Raw genomic sequence first — 13,879 nt, forward strand, 5'->3', positions numbered from 1 at the left:
GTCTGCTACTTGCACAGTAGCGTCTTTGAAACCCATGAGATTAGTACTATTGAATTCCTCATCGATGTTCAACATCTATATAACATTTCATTGACGAAAAAAGACTCAAAGGCTCTTGTTGTAAAGTCACATGCACACCGAGCGTCTCCCGTTTCACTTATAGAGCAGCTTTCACCTCAGCGTGTATAGGATTTTTCCATTGTTGCGGATGCGTAGCAGCTGATTGGGAGTCGTTATCCAGTGAGAGTCCGCTGTCTTGGAATTCCTAAAAATGGTGTCAGGCAGCCAGATCAAGCCCACCATGTTGCTGGCAGGACGAGAGGGAAAGAGAAGGCCTTAAGCACTAGCAGCAAAAAGCACTATATCTATATCTATATCTATATCTATATCTATATCTATATGATGATGCAGGGAAAAAATGTGATTGTACCTGTTGAGGGTGAGAATCCGCATGCTGCTGCTGTTATAGCGCAGACGTGTGTCCACCCAAGTCTGTGCGAAGATGATATCGATCTGGTACTCCTGCGAGAGACCAAAGTGGAAATGAGCGGGTGACCCCTTCAAAAAGAAAAGACTGTAACAGACGGCTCTGGTTAACGAGAGATCTTACGTGGAGGCACAGTCCTACTGGACAGGCAGATGCATTCATTCATTCATTCATGTGTGTAAGTATTTTTTTTCTGTTTCCATTTCCTGGTCAGAACCATACCCAACTTTAAGCACCCGATGTGAGGTTAAATTAACTACGTTTTCATTTTTAGGCTGCAAACTCTGTTGTCTTGCAGAAGAATGGCCAAGATGACAATTGTTTTTTGTAAACTACGTAATGTAAGCTATGTCTCAATTTGACTGATGCTAATTTGCGGTGGTACAAAGGAGCTTTGGCACAGGTCTAAACTTGAGCAGCAAAGAAGCCCAGACTTCCCTGTGTGCAGCCGCACAGGGGGGGACAGCGAGGCGTTGCCAGGCCAGCTGCGAGGCATGTTCCGCCTGGCGTGTCCTAGGTCTAGCCCAGGGACTGATCCCAAGATACTTGAACTCCTCCACCTGGTACAAGACTTGACCTTCAACCCAAAGTTGAAATCTGACCTTTTACAACTGAGCCTTAGGTTTGTAGGTGCTGAGGTCACAGCTTGATGAGGCAATCGGGACCACATTATCCCCATATAGCAGACGAGATTCTAAGGCCCCCAAACTGGACACCACTGGACCCCCGCTTTGGCTGCACCTAGAAATTCTGTCCACAAAAATTATGAACGGAACCAGTGACAAAGGGCAGCTTCGGTGGGGGCCAGTGTTCACTGTAAACAGGCTCCACTTACTGCTGGCAATGCAAACAAGGCTCCTGCTACTCGAATACCACATATTCGAGTACTGCAAACCTTGTACTCATGGGGCACCCCCGCAGGACACCGCAAGGTTCGCCTAATGATCGTGCTGTTCTTTCTTTCCCAGAGATGCTGAGGAGTGTGATCCCCCCGTAGTTGTAACACACTCTCCAGTCAACCTTCTTGAAACGGGGGACCACCACCCCAGTCGGCCAATCCAGAGGTACTGTTCCCGACTTCCACGCACTTCCGTGTTCCAACCAACACAGTCCCAAAACATCCAGAGCCTTAAGGAGTACACGACAGACAGAAAATGTGACACACACCATTTCATCCCAGGAGAGATGCAACACTCATGAAGCACAGCTGCTTGTGCGTGTGTGTTCATCTGAGCTTGCACACACTATTGTGTGGACTGAATAAGGAACAAAGATTTATTCCCAAAAAACCTGCATAATCCAAGGGTGTTTTCAAATGCAATGTTAAGGTTACCATACACAGTACCATACCTAGACTGAAGTACCGCATCGACCGATGATTACTCTCGATTAAAGCAACGACTTCAAGTGTAATTGGCTTTGTATTGAGGTTGAGGACGCTCGGAGATGGTGCTTACATAAGCTCGAGGACCTCTATCGAAAGTAAACAAGATGAAGCTGTTTACAGGTCAGACCAGGACATTTCATGCCATTTGTGTTTAATGATCGCCTGTGGTTTTGACCTGAATACATACTAATAACACTGATATCTCATACGGTGGCACACACTCCCTGGCTATCACAGCCTGACCTTCACACCATTCTCACACAGCTGTCCTTCCAATGACCTCAGCAGATGATCATAAAAGCGACACAGCTATACGACCACCAGCCTGCCACTGTTGACCAGTTGCGCTGATCAACCGCAGAAGGGATTTTCTTCATCCACTGAACTATTTTGAGGGGAAATCCGAATAAGACAAGGTATTGCAGCAAGTGAATTATTCATAGGACTTATGCAAAACAATCAAACCCAGCGCTTGGCCTTATCTGACTGAAATTAGCAAGGGAAGCTGACAAAATTCCCCCGGGGGTGCATTTAGAAGCAAACGAGAAAAGGAAAGGTGAAGACAACTAAGGTGTTGAAGGGAGTCCATTACTCATGGCGGGGAGACAATGAGGCACAGACCGATGTGGTGGCAGGATGACAAAAGGTGACTCCTGTTGTGTATTCTCTGCTGGGAAATTAAACAGAAAGCAGTAAGTTTATTATCTGGGACATGAATATTTGATTTTAGGCCTTAAAATATTCAGAATGTGAGCAACTATTTTCCCTTCTGTCCCTGACAAATGCTTACACAGCTTGAAAAATGTACAGGCGACGCAGGAGATATATATAAAAAAACCCAAACACACCTCGAAATCTAATCGAATAAAAAAAAGAATCTTTTTAACGGGAAATGGTGAGAATGGTACTTATCCTTCTAGAAGTAACACCGCTCTCCTGTCACACCAAAACCATAAGTTGTGGGCGTGCGTTTAGTGCAAGTTCCCCCTGTGTTTTGTCTGGGTTTTAACCTTGATTTATTTTACTTGCTGTTGTACTACTGACGCATTACACTAAGAAGTAAAAGGTGTTCTTATTTATTTTGCCAACCATAAACCACATGAATTGGACGCATGAAGTAGTTTAATCTTGGCAACCGCAAGTTCCTGTGAAGACGCATGTCAAGCTGTGGACGAGGGGTGGGCATAATAATTGATGAGCCAATTACAGAGGAACCTCCTTTTTTTGTCGCTAACCCGTTCCAAAAGGTCAGTCGAAAACCGAAACGGACAAAAACTGAATCACATTTTCTCATAAGAAATAATGTAAATCCAATGAATCCATTCCAGGTCAGCGGCTCGCTGCTTCATCTCATATTATCATGTGCGGTATTTACAACTTTACCAATACATGTCCGCATTTCGCTTGCACCCTGTTGGTGCTGTCCTGCGATATCCCCAATAAAACAGCCCATATTTATATTTATGCTTTGCCTTCTTGAATTTGAACACCAGTACTCATTTGTAGACTCATCAATCATGTTCACGGTGAGGGATGTGAGACTGCCGTAACGCAAAAACAGCACTTATTGCATATTCGTTCTTTTTTAAAAAATATTTTAGACCCAACAAGGACAGGACTGCGATCCAAAAGCGAGTTAACCCTCTAGGCACTGGAGTTTTGACATTTACTATTTCAAAAGGTTGTAGCTTGAAAATGGTTAGCGATAACGATGGACTGTAAATTCGAAAAATCATCAGTATGACCCAGTTTGTGATGGGAGTAAATGTACCCGTCTAATGTTCATGTTATGACGCCACCAGGCTCAGAATTTGTCAGATCCCTCTCTCCACGATACCGGCTCATCAACAGGCTCCTCAAAATGTCTGATCCACTTGTGATACTTTTCCTCATCTCTCAAGCGAACCCAGCCGTCGTCATCATTATTTGCAGCGGGATCTTGAGCACCACTGCTGCCTCAACGGCCACCATTACTGCTATTATTACATAGATAGCTATAAAGTATCTGTATCTGTATCCAGTATCTCTGTGTAGTGACAGCAGTCATTTAACTTTCTCTAATTCCAGTTGTTTGGAAGGCAAAAGGTTTCCATTTCTAGATCTTCATAGATCTTCATGTCAGTGCTTCTTGTTGATCAGGCGCTTGTGATGTGCTGATGATACAACAAATGTAATCCTTCCCCGTGCATCATTGTTGTTTGTGAGATGTGTCCCTTTTCCTTGTTGTCTTGGTGATATGATCTTTAGCATTTTTTCCAGGTGCGGTTTGAAAATTCCTGTTGGTGAACTTAACGACGATGGCGGGTGTGGTGTTGTTTCCGCCACACAGCGGGATGCACGTGTGGATGGCGTGGGTGTCCACATCCGCCTCCTTTGAATGTAGAAAGTTTGCAATTTGTTGCTCCGTTGAAGTGACATCCATTTCATCTTTATTCCCGACGGCCCTGGCACACGACCTGGGTTTAAGTCGGAGCCCCGTCAGGATCACATCGTTCATTAGTGCATTCTGGTGGATTTCATCAATTGTGTTCTTCGTTTGCTCAATCATTTTTTCTTTTGCTTCTTTGTCTTCTTCCAGAGCGGCGCTCAGGGCAGCATCATTGTGCTGTTCTCTATTTTCTTCCCTCAGGTATTTAACCTCCTCCCTCGGGTGTTTGACCTCCTCTTGAAATTCAGAGAAACTCTTCTTGAAGCCGCCGGTCTCATGTTGTAGAGTTCCAATCTGCCTGTCCAGGCTTTTTAGATCATTTGTGCTGCAGGATACACATTTTGTGCCGCGATTTCCTGCTGTAGCGCTTTCATTTGCGCTATCAATAAGTTCTTCAAGCCGTTATACATTGAGAACTCCACTTGGCTGAGACGGCACAAATTAACGGCTCTGGTGGTGGTGGCATTCTTTCCAGGGGTGGCCTTTCCGGGGTGTCTGGACCCGAGGTCTCCGTGCCCGAATCACATTTTTTCCCTGCGTTGTTGCTAAGCAACCGCCTCGAGCTTTGGCGGTTAGCTTGCCTTGCTAACGACTGTCGGCGCTCACAATTTGTTTACTCTCACCGGCCCGAGTTGAAGTCGGAGATGTCAGCACGCTATGCTAGTTTTGTGATCACAAAGTGTGGTCCGGAAAACGGCAAAATAGTTCAAAACTCCAAAAAGCGGAGCTCTTGCCAAGAACGTCTTTTCCAGTCAACAGGAAGTGAAGGTTTTCTATATTTTAGAAAGCATTTCACAACTAGAGAAGCAGTCAGAAAGCGCAGACCTCCACCAGGCGCCATAGCCCCCCCATTGTGATTCACATCCAAATAATAATCTTACTTTTTTAAAATCATATTTTAATCATATTACCTGCTGGAAACTTGGCCTGTATTTTTTTTCCAAGTGCTCTGAACATTTCTTGTGGCGCACCAATGCCGAAAGCGGTCCTATCTCGCAATGTTAAAGCATCCTGCATCCAGATGGTGATCCGGATCACCCCCAAAATGTAATCAGTTCCTCCATATCCCATTTTCGACAATTCCTGAAAATTTCATACAAATCCATTGGGAACTTTTCAAGTTATTTTGAACACAAACAAACATACAAACAGACCAACAGATAAATGCCGACAAAAACATAATCTCTGTGCTGCGCTCGCGCTTGGGAGAGGTAATTACCAATTAAAGTGCATCAAAATTGGGGTGTAACCTCTGAATAAGATGAATGGCTGTCTGGTGTCCGTGTGCATGTCTGGAGCGCGAACAGACGCGCAGTTGCAGTCTCAGAGAAGACGACTAACGATTTTCAGTCATACTGTTGTTACAATTCAATGGTCCCTAACGTTAGTAGCTGAACTTTGTCAAATCGCTATCATTAGCTGACAGCCAACATAAGTAACGTGTGTCACACGTAACGGAGTTTACGTGCTAAAAGCAGGAAGACGGCGGAATACAAGACTGCAACTAACGATTATACTCATCTGATCAGTCTGACACACGTTTCGATTAATGGAGTCATCGGTCAGGCCTGGACAAAGCACATCAACATGAACCAAACAGAAACGGTTAACGGTTTGGTCCGCAACATATCAGAAAAGAAGCAAAAAAGTCAAATGCTGTTTTCCAATTGAAAGCTGCTGCGTGTGAGTATCTTATTTTGCCTAAAACAGAAAGATAATACGTCTGCTTTCATGGATGACTAAGGAAATGAAATACTGAAATCAGAGGATATTTACATTTTCTAATTAAAAAAAAAACATTCATCTAATACCAAAATAGTTGTCAATCAATTGGTTAATCGATTAGTCATCAATTAATCGATTAACACGATGCTCGCAGCACATTTGAAAGTCAGCGCCTTCTGCACAGCCTTGACAGCTGAATGAAGGTATTATTTTAACCTAGGCTGATCCCGGCCACCAGGGGGCAATCCTTCATTTTGCTAGCAAAGTAAATCTCTAATTAGTCATTTTTAAACATCTAAATTGTAATTTCCTGCTAGCACAGTGACAATAGATTTGCTGGTGCTAAGATATGCAAAAGCCCTCTTTGGGGATGCAAATACCAGTCTGATAATAAATCTATTATTAAAGCAAAAGGATGTTGACAGCAAAGTGCGTGTGACTGGAATTAATTCATTTGACTTGAACTGCGAGGGGGGAAAATAGCTTTCTCCTTATCCAACCTCATCATGTTTGCAAGGAGAGGGCTCAAATCCTCTGCAATTAGTTTACTGCTCAATTGCAGTTTTCCACCTCGCTGCACAAAAAACATGTTTCCTGTCTTTTCTACTTTTTTTTTTTGTTTTTTTTCTTTGCTGAGGAACTTGACTGACATCCTCTCACAGGCTGCTGCTGCGCTTTGCCTGAGACTTTGAGCTTGCAGACTATCATTGCAACACACAGACTCCCAGAGACCCAGCGTGGCGTGCCGGTGGTGTATTTCGTCATCTGATCCGTCCTCCAATTAGTGGATGTGCACTGATGAAGATCAACAAACAAGCAGCAATTTGTAAACTTGATGTTAATGATAAGTGATTTCTCCGCCTCTGTATCTCAAGTTCCGTGATTGCAGTCGCTTCAACTTAAGTAGCGAGTTTAACATTTTTAACGTCAATGAAAATGTAAATGACGTGACAGTACAGGGGCTGTTCTGCTGCAAAAACCATCTTTTTTTTTTAAATTTGATGCTATTTTTTGTTCATATTTCAACTAAAATTAAAAAAAAATTGCCCTGAAGGTAGCAGGTACTACCGGCACACACATTTTGCACACACACACACACTTAAATGAAGAAACATACCCCCCGAGTGCCTGCACAGTCATGCTATCATTACATCAGTGCAGGCGCCTGTTGCTCAACTGTCTGTCAAGCCGCATCCCTCATGAAATCATAATGTATGAGGACACATCCCGATGTTCTATCGCAGCATCGCACTACTCCACATGTCACTCAGGAGTCCCACGCTATCACGCAGATAGGAGGAAGGACGAGCCTGTGTGTGTCTGTGTGTGTCTGTGTGTGTCTGTGTGTGTGTGCGCTTCCTTTTTTGTCCGATTTTTTCCCCTCCTACTTCGACCCATGTCTCCATGGTGACGGAGGCTCATGTCTGTGCCAAGTGAGTCTTTCTGAACATCCTCGTGACCGTACAATTTATGGTTGATAAAAAGTGACTGATAACTGCTATCCCACTTTAGATGGTCATTTCGCTGTCCGGCCCCACGCTGTCCATCCTTGCTTTTTGTTTATCCCCAAGTGAAAGATTTTTCACCCATCTGACTTGAGAGGATAAAGGATTTGGCCTCCAGCCACTGAAAAGTAATACGAGCTGACTTTGGCTGCCCCCATTTCCTTAAGACAAATAAAATAGAGACCGGAGAGTACGAGGTTAGTGATATGTTGCCACGATAGAGCAATTAGTAAATCATGATACGTTGGGGAAAAATATCTGTACTCCTGATCAACATTTTAAGACCAGTTGAAAAATTACAATAATTTACATTTTTGGATCTTAAAGGGAAACTCAAACAAACAAAAACTCTAAAAAAAAACGCCAACAGTGTTCCATTTACATAACTGGCCTGTATATTAAGCTAGCTACAGCGATACTGTCACTGTAGCAGCTAACACGAAAAACGATATTTCTCTGGCGGAGTAACACGACGCCTCGTTCATCTCAGCGTCACTCACAACGCCTCAAGCCACTGCAACGCGACAGACAGGTGAGTGGATACTACTGGCTCTCAATTTCGCTACGAAGACTCAACAAGGTGCTCATTGGCTGTCAGCATTTTTTACCTGAGGACTGGAGCGCAAGTCTCGTGCTGGAAGACGCAGCCATCCCAATGAGAGCGGACGTTGTAAGTGTCGTCGCTGTTTCTTTGCTGCTGTTGTTGCCAGAAGTAGCGTTAGCTATATGAGCTATGTCAAATCAATGCGCCTAGCAAAGAAGTTTCAGTAATGTTTGAAATCATCAAAATACGGCAAGATACTGTAAGTACTACATGTTATTATCAATGCACTTGTTAATGAATGATCACAGCATGCATATAAAACAATAAAACGTTGTTAGAGGGTTTTTTTTAAATAGGCGCCTCCCATGACGTGCATTGTTAGCTGGCTAGGAAAACTGCATTTTTTTATTTTTTTTATTTTATCCATCATCCACAAACCATGTGTATCTCTTTTCTTTGTGCTCTAAAGACATAAAAACAGATAAAAAGAGGCAGGTAATTACTGCACATAATGGGAAACACTTATTCCACCTATAAAGCCTTCTGAAAAAAAACGTTTATTGTTTTATATGCGTGCTGCGGTCATGCAGTAACAAGTGCATTGATAATAACATGTGATACTTGCAGTATCTTGCCGTATTTTGATGAAAAATATGATGATAAAACGTGCCAACAACACTCCATCAGCACATAATGTGACGTGCGTATTGACCAATGCATATTGTTATTATTATTATTAACATTGTTACTCCGATCGAACTATATCACTGGTGTATTGACACCTTGCCTCACCACACCGGCTAGCTACTAGCTGGCTAGCGACTAGCTTCACCACACACTCGCCCGCAGCGCATCATCGCCACGCTCACAATGCCTCAGGCCACTACGGAAAGGTAACGCTACATATTGGAGCTGCCGCTGCTGCTGTTTTTGGAAAAGTTCATGCTAGGTGTAGGCGTTCGTTTCTACAGTAAGTTGCGCAGGAAAGCTGTTCCGGTAACGCTTAAAAGGACCAAAATATGCCAAATACTGTAAGTATTACATGTTACCATGAATGTATCTGATCACAGCATGGATATAAAACCATAAAACCTTCTTGGAGGTTTCTGGAGGTGTTTTAATAGCGGTCTTTGTAGGCGGCATAGGTGTGTCCCATTACATGCAGTAATGAGCTGTCTCTTTTGATCTATTTTTATGTCTTTAGAACGCACAGAAAAGAGAAAGACATCTTCACGTCTCACATAAGGATTGTGGATGATGGGCAAAATAAATAAAAAAAAAAAACAACTGCACTTTTCCTTTAAGGAGGTTCTAAGTGGAGCTTCAAAATGCAAAAAGACGAAATGGGAGTGAGAGTAATGTTTGTTTGAGTAAGCAATTTATGGCAAACAACCATTAAACTGAAATAGGATGTTCATCAGCTGATCATAGCTCAAAAAAAGGTCTCCAATTAACCTAACAGGCATGTTTTTGGACTGTGGTAGGAAACCGGAGTACCCCAAAAAAACCCACACACGCGGGGGTCGAACATGCAAACCCCACACAGAGATGCCCAACGGAGATTCATACCCAAATCTCCTGACTGTGTGGCCAACGTGCCACTAGGCCACTGTGTGACCTAAAAAGAAACCCCCCTAAAATAGAAATCACATTTTCAAAAAACGACTCAATCATGAGTAGCTGTGCCACTTTTGTTAATCACCTCAAAAATTTGTTTTGGGCATGCTTGACTTTCCAGGAGGCTAGTGGCAATGTTGCTCCAGGTGGCGAAGATTGGTTCAGGGAGGGCATCCACTGTCTGAACTGTCTGCCTGCAGCCAATTGCCGTTTGACGCCCCTGCACAACGTGAAGCTCCATTGTTCCACTGAAGGAAAAAGCATGATGGCGCCCCCTCCATTGTGCCGTGTGGAAAACATCTCAGGTGGGATCTCCTTGTCACGCCAGTCACGTTGGAAGCCATCAGGACCATCAAGGTCACATTTTTTCTCATCAGAATAATGGGCCTCATTCACGAAACGTTCTTACACACAAATGTGTTCTTAAAGCCTTCTTACGAAGATTTTTGGCATTCACGAAACGTGTTCTTAACTCACAGTTCTTAGATGTAAGAACAAATTCTACGAACGCTCAGGAGGACTCGCACTTTCAATGCGCAATCGCCCTCATGATGGATTTTGCAACCTGATCCCAAAAAATGTAGTGCAAATAAAATATCCCAACAATTATTTATCATCAAAACAACTAAAATATACTCCATGGATAAATATATATTCAAATCCCAATTCATCAAAAAAAAAAGTAGCTGGCTGGACGTGCGCTGCACAGAGAGAGAATGTAAAGGGACCATTAGATTTATTTGCTGAAAGCCACGAATATTTGATGTCCCGCTTCAGGCTTCCCTCTCTGTTCTTGCAGGTGTGCAGGATCATCAGAATAACATCGCAATGAAACGTGGTGTGTCTATTGCGCACGTAGCACCCCCAGATAAGGACATGCGCCCCCAGCCACGTCTTGAGCCAGAGCACGGGGCTGCTGTATTAATTAGGCAGCGTCTAATCAAATGTAACCACAGAAAACATTAATTGTCACACACAAACTATGTATTTTGACTTTATTTTTCCATCATGATTGTGTAAATATTTTCTAGAGTTTCCGAAATGGTTTGGTTTCTGATTGATGGCCCACCTCCCGTTTCCTCCAGATCCCTCCGGTGCAGTCCAATCTTTTTTTTTGAGTCTATTTTAAGTCAAACCATTTCTTTTTAACCTCTGCGGTGGCGCGTTTCTCCGTGGAAACGGCATTTATGTTTCCTGCAGTGGTGCTCCATGCCGACTCTTTTTGGATGGCCTGATGACCGGTGGATACACGTGAAAATAAGGTGGTCTTGTGTTCGCTCACTCCTTGTAAAAGCACCTCTATTTCAGTAGAATTGAAGTTTTTCTTTCGTTTGTTGTCCAGCTGCTCCTCAGTCTTGCCCTTGCACGTTGCCATCTCCGCCTCCAGCTGCCTGTTGCGCACGGCACATTTTTGACCTTATATAGGAAATAATAGGCGGTGACCTATGCAAATTAGGGCTCACATGCACGGGCATCGCAGTTGGCATTCATCAACCTAAGAACACCGGTGCGAACGATTATCCCTACTTAAGAACGTGTCGTGAATGTGGCGCAGTTTCCAACCCACGCCTTCTTGAGTACACTTCTTAAGGAGACTTTTAAGAAGATGTTCATGAATGAGGCCCAATGTTTGGTGCGCTCGTTCTGTGGCTCTGAAGATGTTTCTTGTTCTTAAAACCCTTCCATGGGGGATGCCGTCTGATGGTTATTGGACTGCACTCGGCGCCAGTAACAACCTTCATTTGGGCCGAGGATGGTCCCGTGTCTTGATGGACAGCCAATGGGATCCTCCGGCTCAGGGCCGGTGAAATTTTTTTGGGTCTACCGTTTGATATTTTTGTTCCATAACCCTTTGAAGAAGTTTCAAATGACTGTCTTGACTGAATGGCGCACTGCGAGAAGCCTTCCGTACGTAGCTCAATAATACGGCCGCGTTTCAAGAGGGAAAGCCTTTTTGCCTTTGCCATCAACAGATCACGACAGTGACAGAAAATGACATAAAATACACATTTCTGCCAAGATTTGGGCTTTTAAAGGTTGCAGTCCAAACTTTTGATAAGATGATGAACTTATTGGACTTTGATGGTTGTTTGCAATAAATGACTTACTCAAACGTTTTTTTTTGTCTCACTCGCATTTCCCCTTTTTGCATTTTGAAGCTCTACTTAGAACCTCCTCAAGATCCCAAATTGCAGCATACATAAATAACTGAAATCAGTCAAAGAAAAACGCGCTTTTCTCTCCGAGTATTAGCATCAAAATCAGTCCAACGACGAGCTGATTTGACAAATTAACATGTTTCAGGTGTTTTCACGAGATTAACAGCTAAATATTAATACAAACAACACAGCTCAAAAGCAATTACATTCATTATCCAAGGTTTTCTGCGCTCGGTTTACCAAAACAAAGTAACAGCAATCAGCTCCATTCTTGATGGCGTTGTGTTCAATCTTTGTCAAAACAAAACGCAGCCCTTAAAAACATGCCGGCGCTCAAAAGGCACTCAGTACAGCGCAACAAGGTGTAGACATTGTGTTATGCATATAAATATAAATGGTTCCTGGCAAAGAACAGCTTTATTCGTATTGTTGTTACATTGTGTAAAAATACGTAGCAAAATGACATCGACATTGAGCGCAGCATGAGCTTATCTCGAGCCATACTGGTGACTTCTATTGCGCAAGGTGGAGGTTTTTAGTAAGCATACCACACATTCGGGTCAAGCACCTCTGCGTGTGCCCGTAGATGAGACACTCCTTGCTTCCTGGTCGGAAACCAGGCGGCACTCTATCAACGTTGGTGGGGGGGTTGCTAGCTTGAGAGCTACACTTTGCATTCTGAGGGAGAGTGCAGTTGACAGGATACATTCCTTGATATAGAGTGGTGTGAAAAAGTCGTTGCCCCCTTCCTGATTTCTTATTTGTTTTACATGTGTGTCACACTTAAAATGTTTCAGATCATCAAACAAATTTAAATATTAGTCACTGACAACACAACTAAACACAAAATGCAGTTTTTAAATCAAACTTTTTACAATTAAGGGGGGAAAAAATCCAAACCTACATGTCCATGTGTGAAACAGTGATTCCCCCCCCTGTTAAAACATAACTTAACTGAGATTAATTGAGATCTATCTGTCTGAAAAAGGTTATAAAGGCATTTCGAAAGCTTTGGGTCGTCAGCGAACCACAATGAGAGCCATTATCCACAAATGGCGAAAACATGGAACAGTGGTGAACCTTCCCAGGAGTGGCCATAACTACCCCAAGAGCGCAGCGACGACTCATCCAAAACCCAACAACAACATCCAAAGAACTGCAGGTCTCACTTGCCTCAGTTAAGGTCAGTGTTCATGACCCCACCATACGAAAGACACTGGGTAATAACGGCCTGCATGGCAGAGTTCCAAGACGAAAACCACTGCTGAACAAAAAAGAATATTAAGGCGAGACGAGACGAGACAAAAGTTTAACTTTTTGGAAGGTGTGTGTCCCATCACATCTGGCATAAAAGTAAGGCAGCATTTCAGGAAAAGAACATCATACCAAAAGTAAAATATGGTGGTGGTAGTGTGACGGTCTGGGGCTTGCCGTGATAAATGGAACCATGAATCCTACTGTCTACCATACAAGGAGGAGGAGAATGTCCGGCCATCTGTTGGCGACCTCAAGCTGAAACCAACTTGGGTTCTGCAGCAGGACAATGATCCAAAACACACCAGCAAGTCCACCTCTGAATGGCTGAAGAAAAACAAAATGAAGACTTGGGATTGGCCTCGTCAAAGTCCTGACCTGAATCCTATTCGGATGCCGTGGCATGACTTGAAAAAAGGTGGTTCATGCTGGAAAACCCTCCAAATTTGTTCTCCCTTAATCAAAAAAAGTTCAGTGTTCAGTTGTGTCATTGACTAATATTTAAATATGTTTGATGATCTGAAACATTTTAAGTGTGACAAACGGGCAAAAAAATAAGAAATCACTTTTCCACACCACTTACATTTCCATTCCCACGTGCACCATAATGCAGTCCTGATTTAACGTGTTGGTACTTGACTGTGAGAGCAGGATAGTTTGGGAGTAATACTTTATTCGCCTATATCTTATAAATAGTCACCTTCTTTACATGCATGCCTGATTTTTCATCACATTCATGCATTATTCACTGATAAATTATGCAAAATCTTGTT

The 13,879-nt window shown here is 43.2% G+C and overlaps 1 protein-coding gene across 3 annotated transcripts in view; it reads right to left on the reverse strand.

Annotated features, from left to right (window-relative positions):
* Positions 1-13,879, reverse strand: part of LOC129190337 (gamma-aminobutyric acid receptor subunit gamma-3-like) — a 93,832-nt gene that overhangs the window by 29,109 nt on the left and 50,844 nt on the right. For all 3 annotated transcript variants that reach the window (XM_054792955.1, XM_054792938.1, XM_054792947.1), the window contains 2 exons: positions 431-522; positions 176-307 (listed from right to left, as the gene is read on the reverse strand). In XM_054792955.1, coding sequence (XP_054648930.1) covers positions 176-307; positions 431-522 — 224 coding nt within the window. The remainder of the gene's footprint in view (positions 1-175; positions 308-430; positions 523-13,879) is intronic.

The sequence above is a fragment of the Dunckerocampus dactyliophorus genome, chromosome 1 (genome assembly GCF_027744805.1).
Source record: "Dunckerocampus dactyliophorus isolate RoL2022-P2 chromosome 1, RoL_Ddac_1.1, whole genome shotgun sequence".
In the NCBI taxonomy this organism is placed as follows: Eukaryota; Metazoa; Chordata; class Actinopteri; order Syngnathiformes; family Syngnathidae; genus Dunckerocampus; species Dunckerocampus dactyliophorus.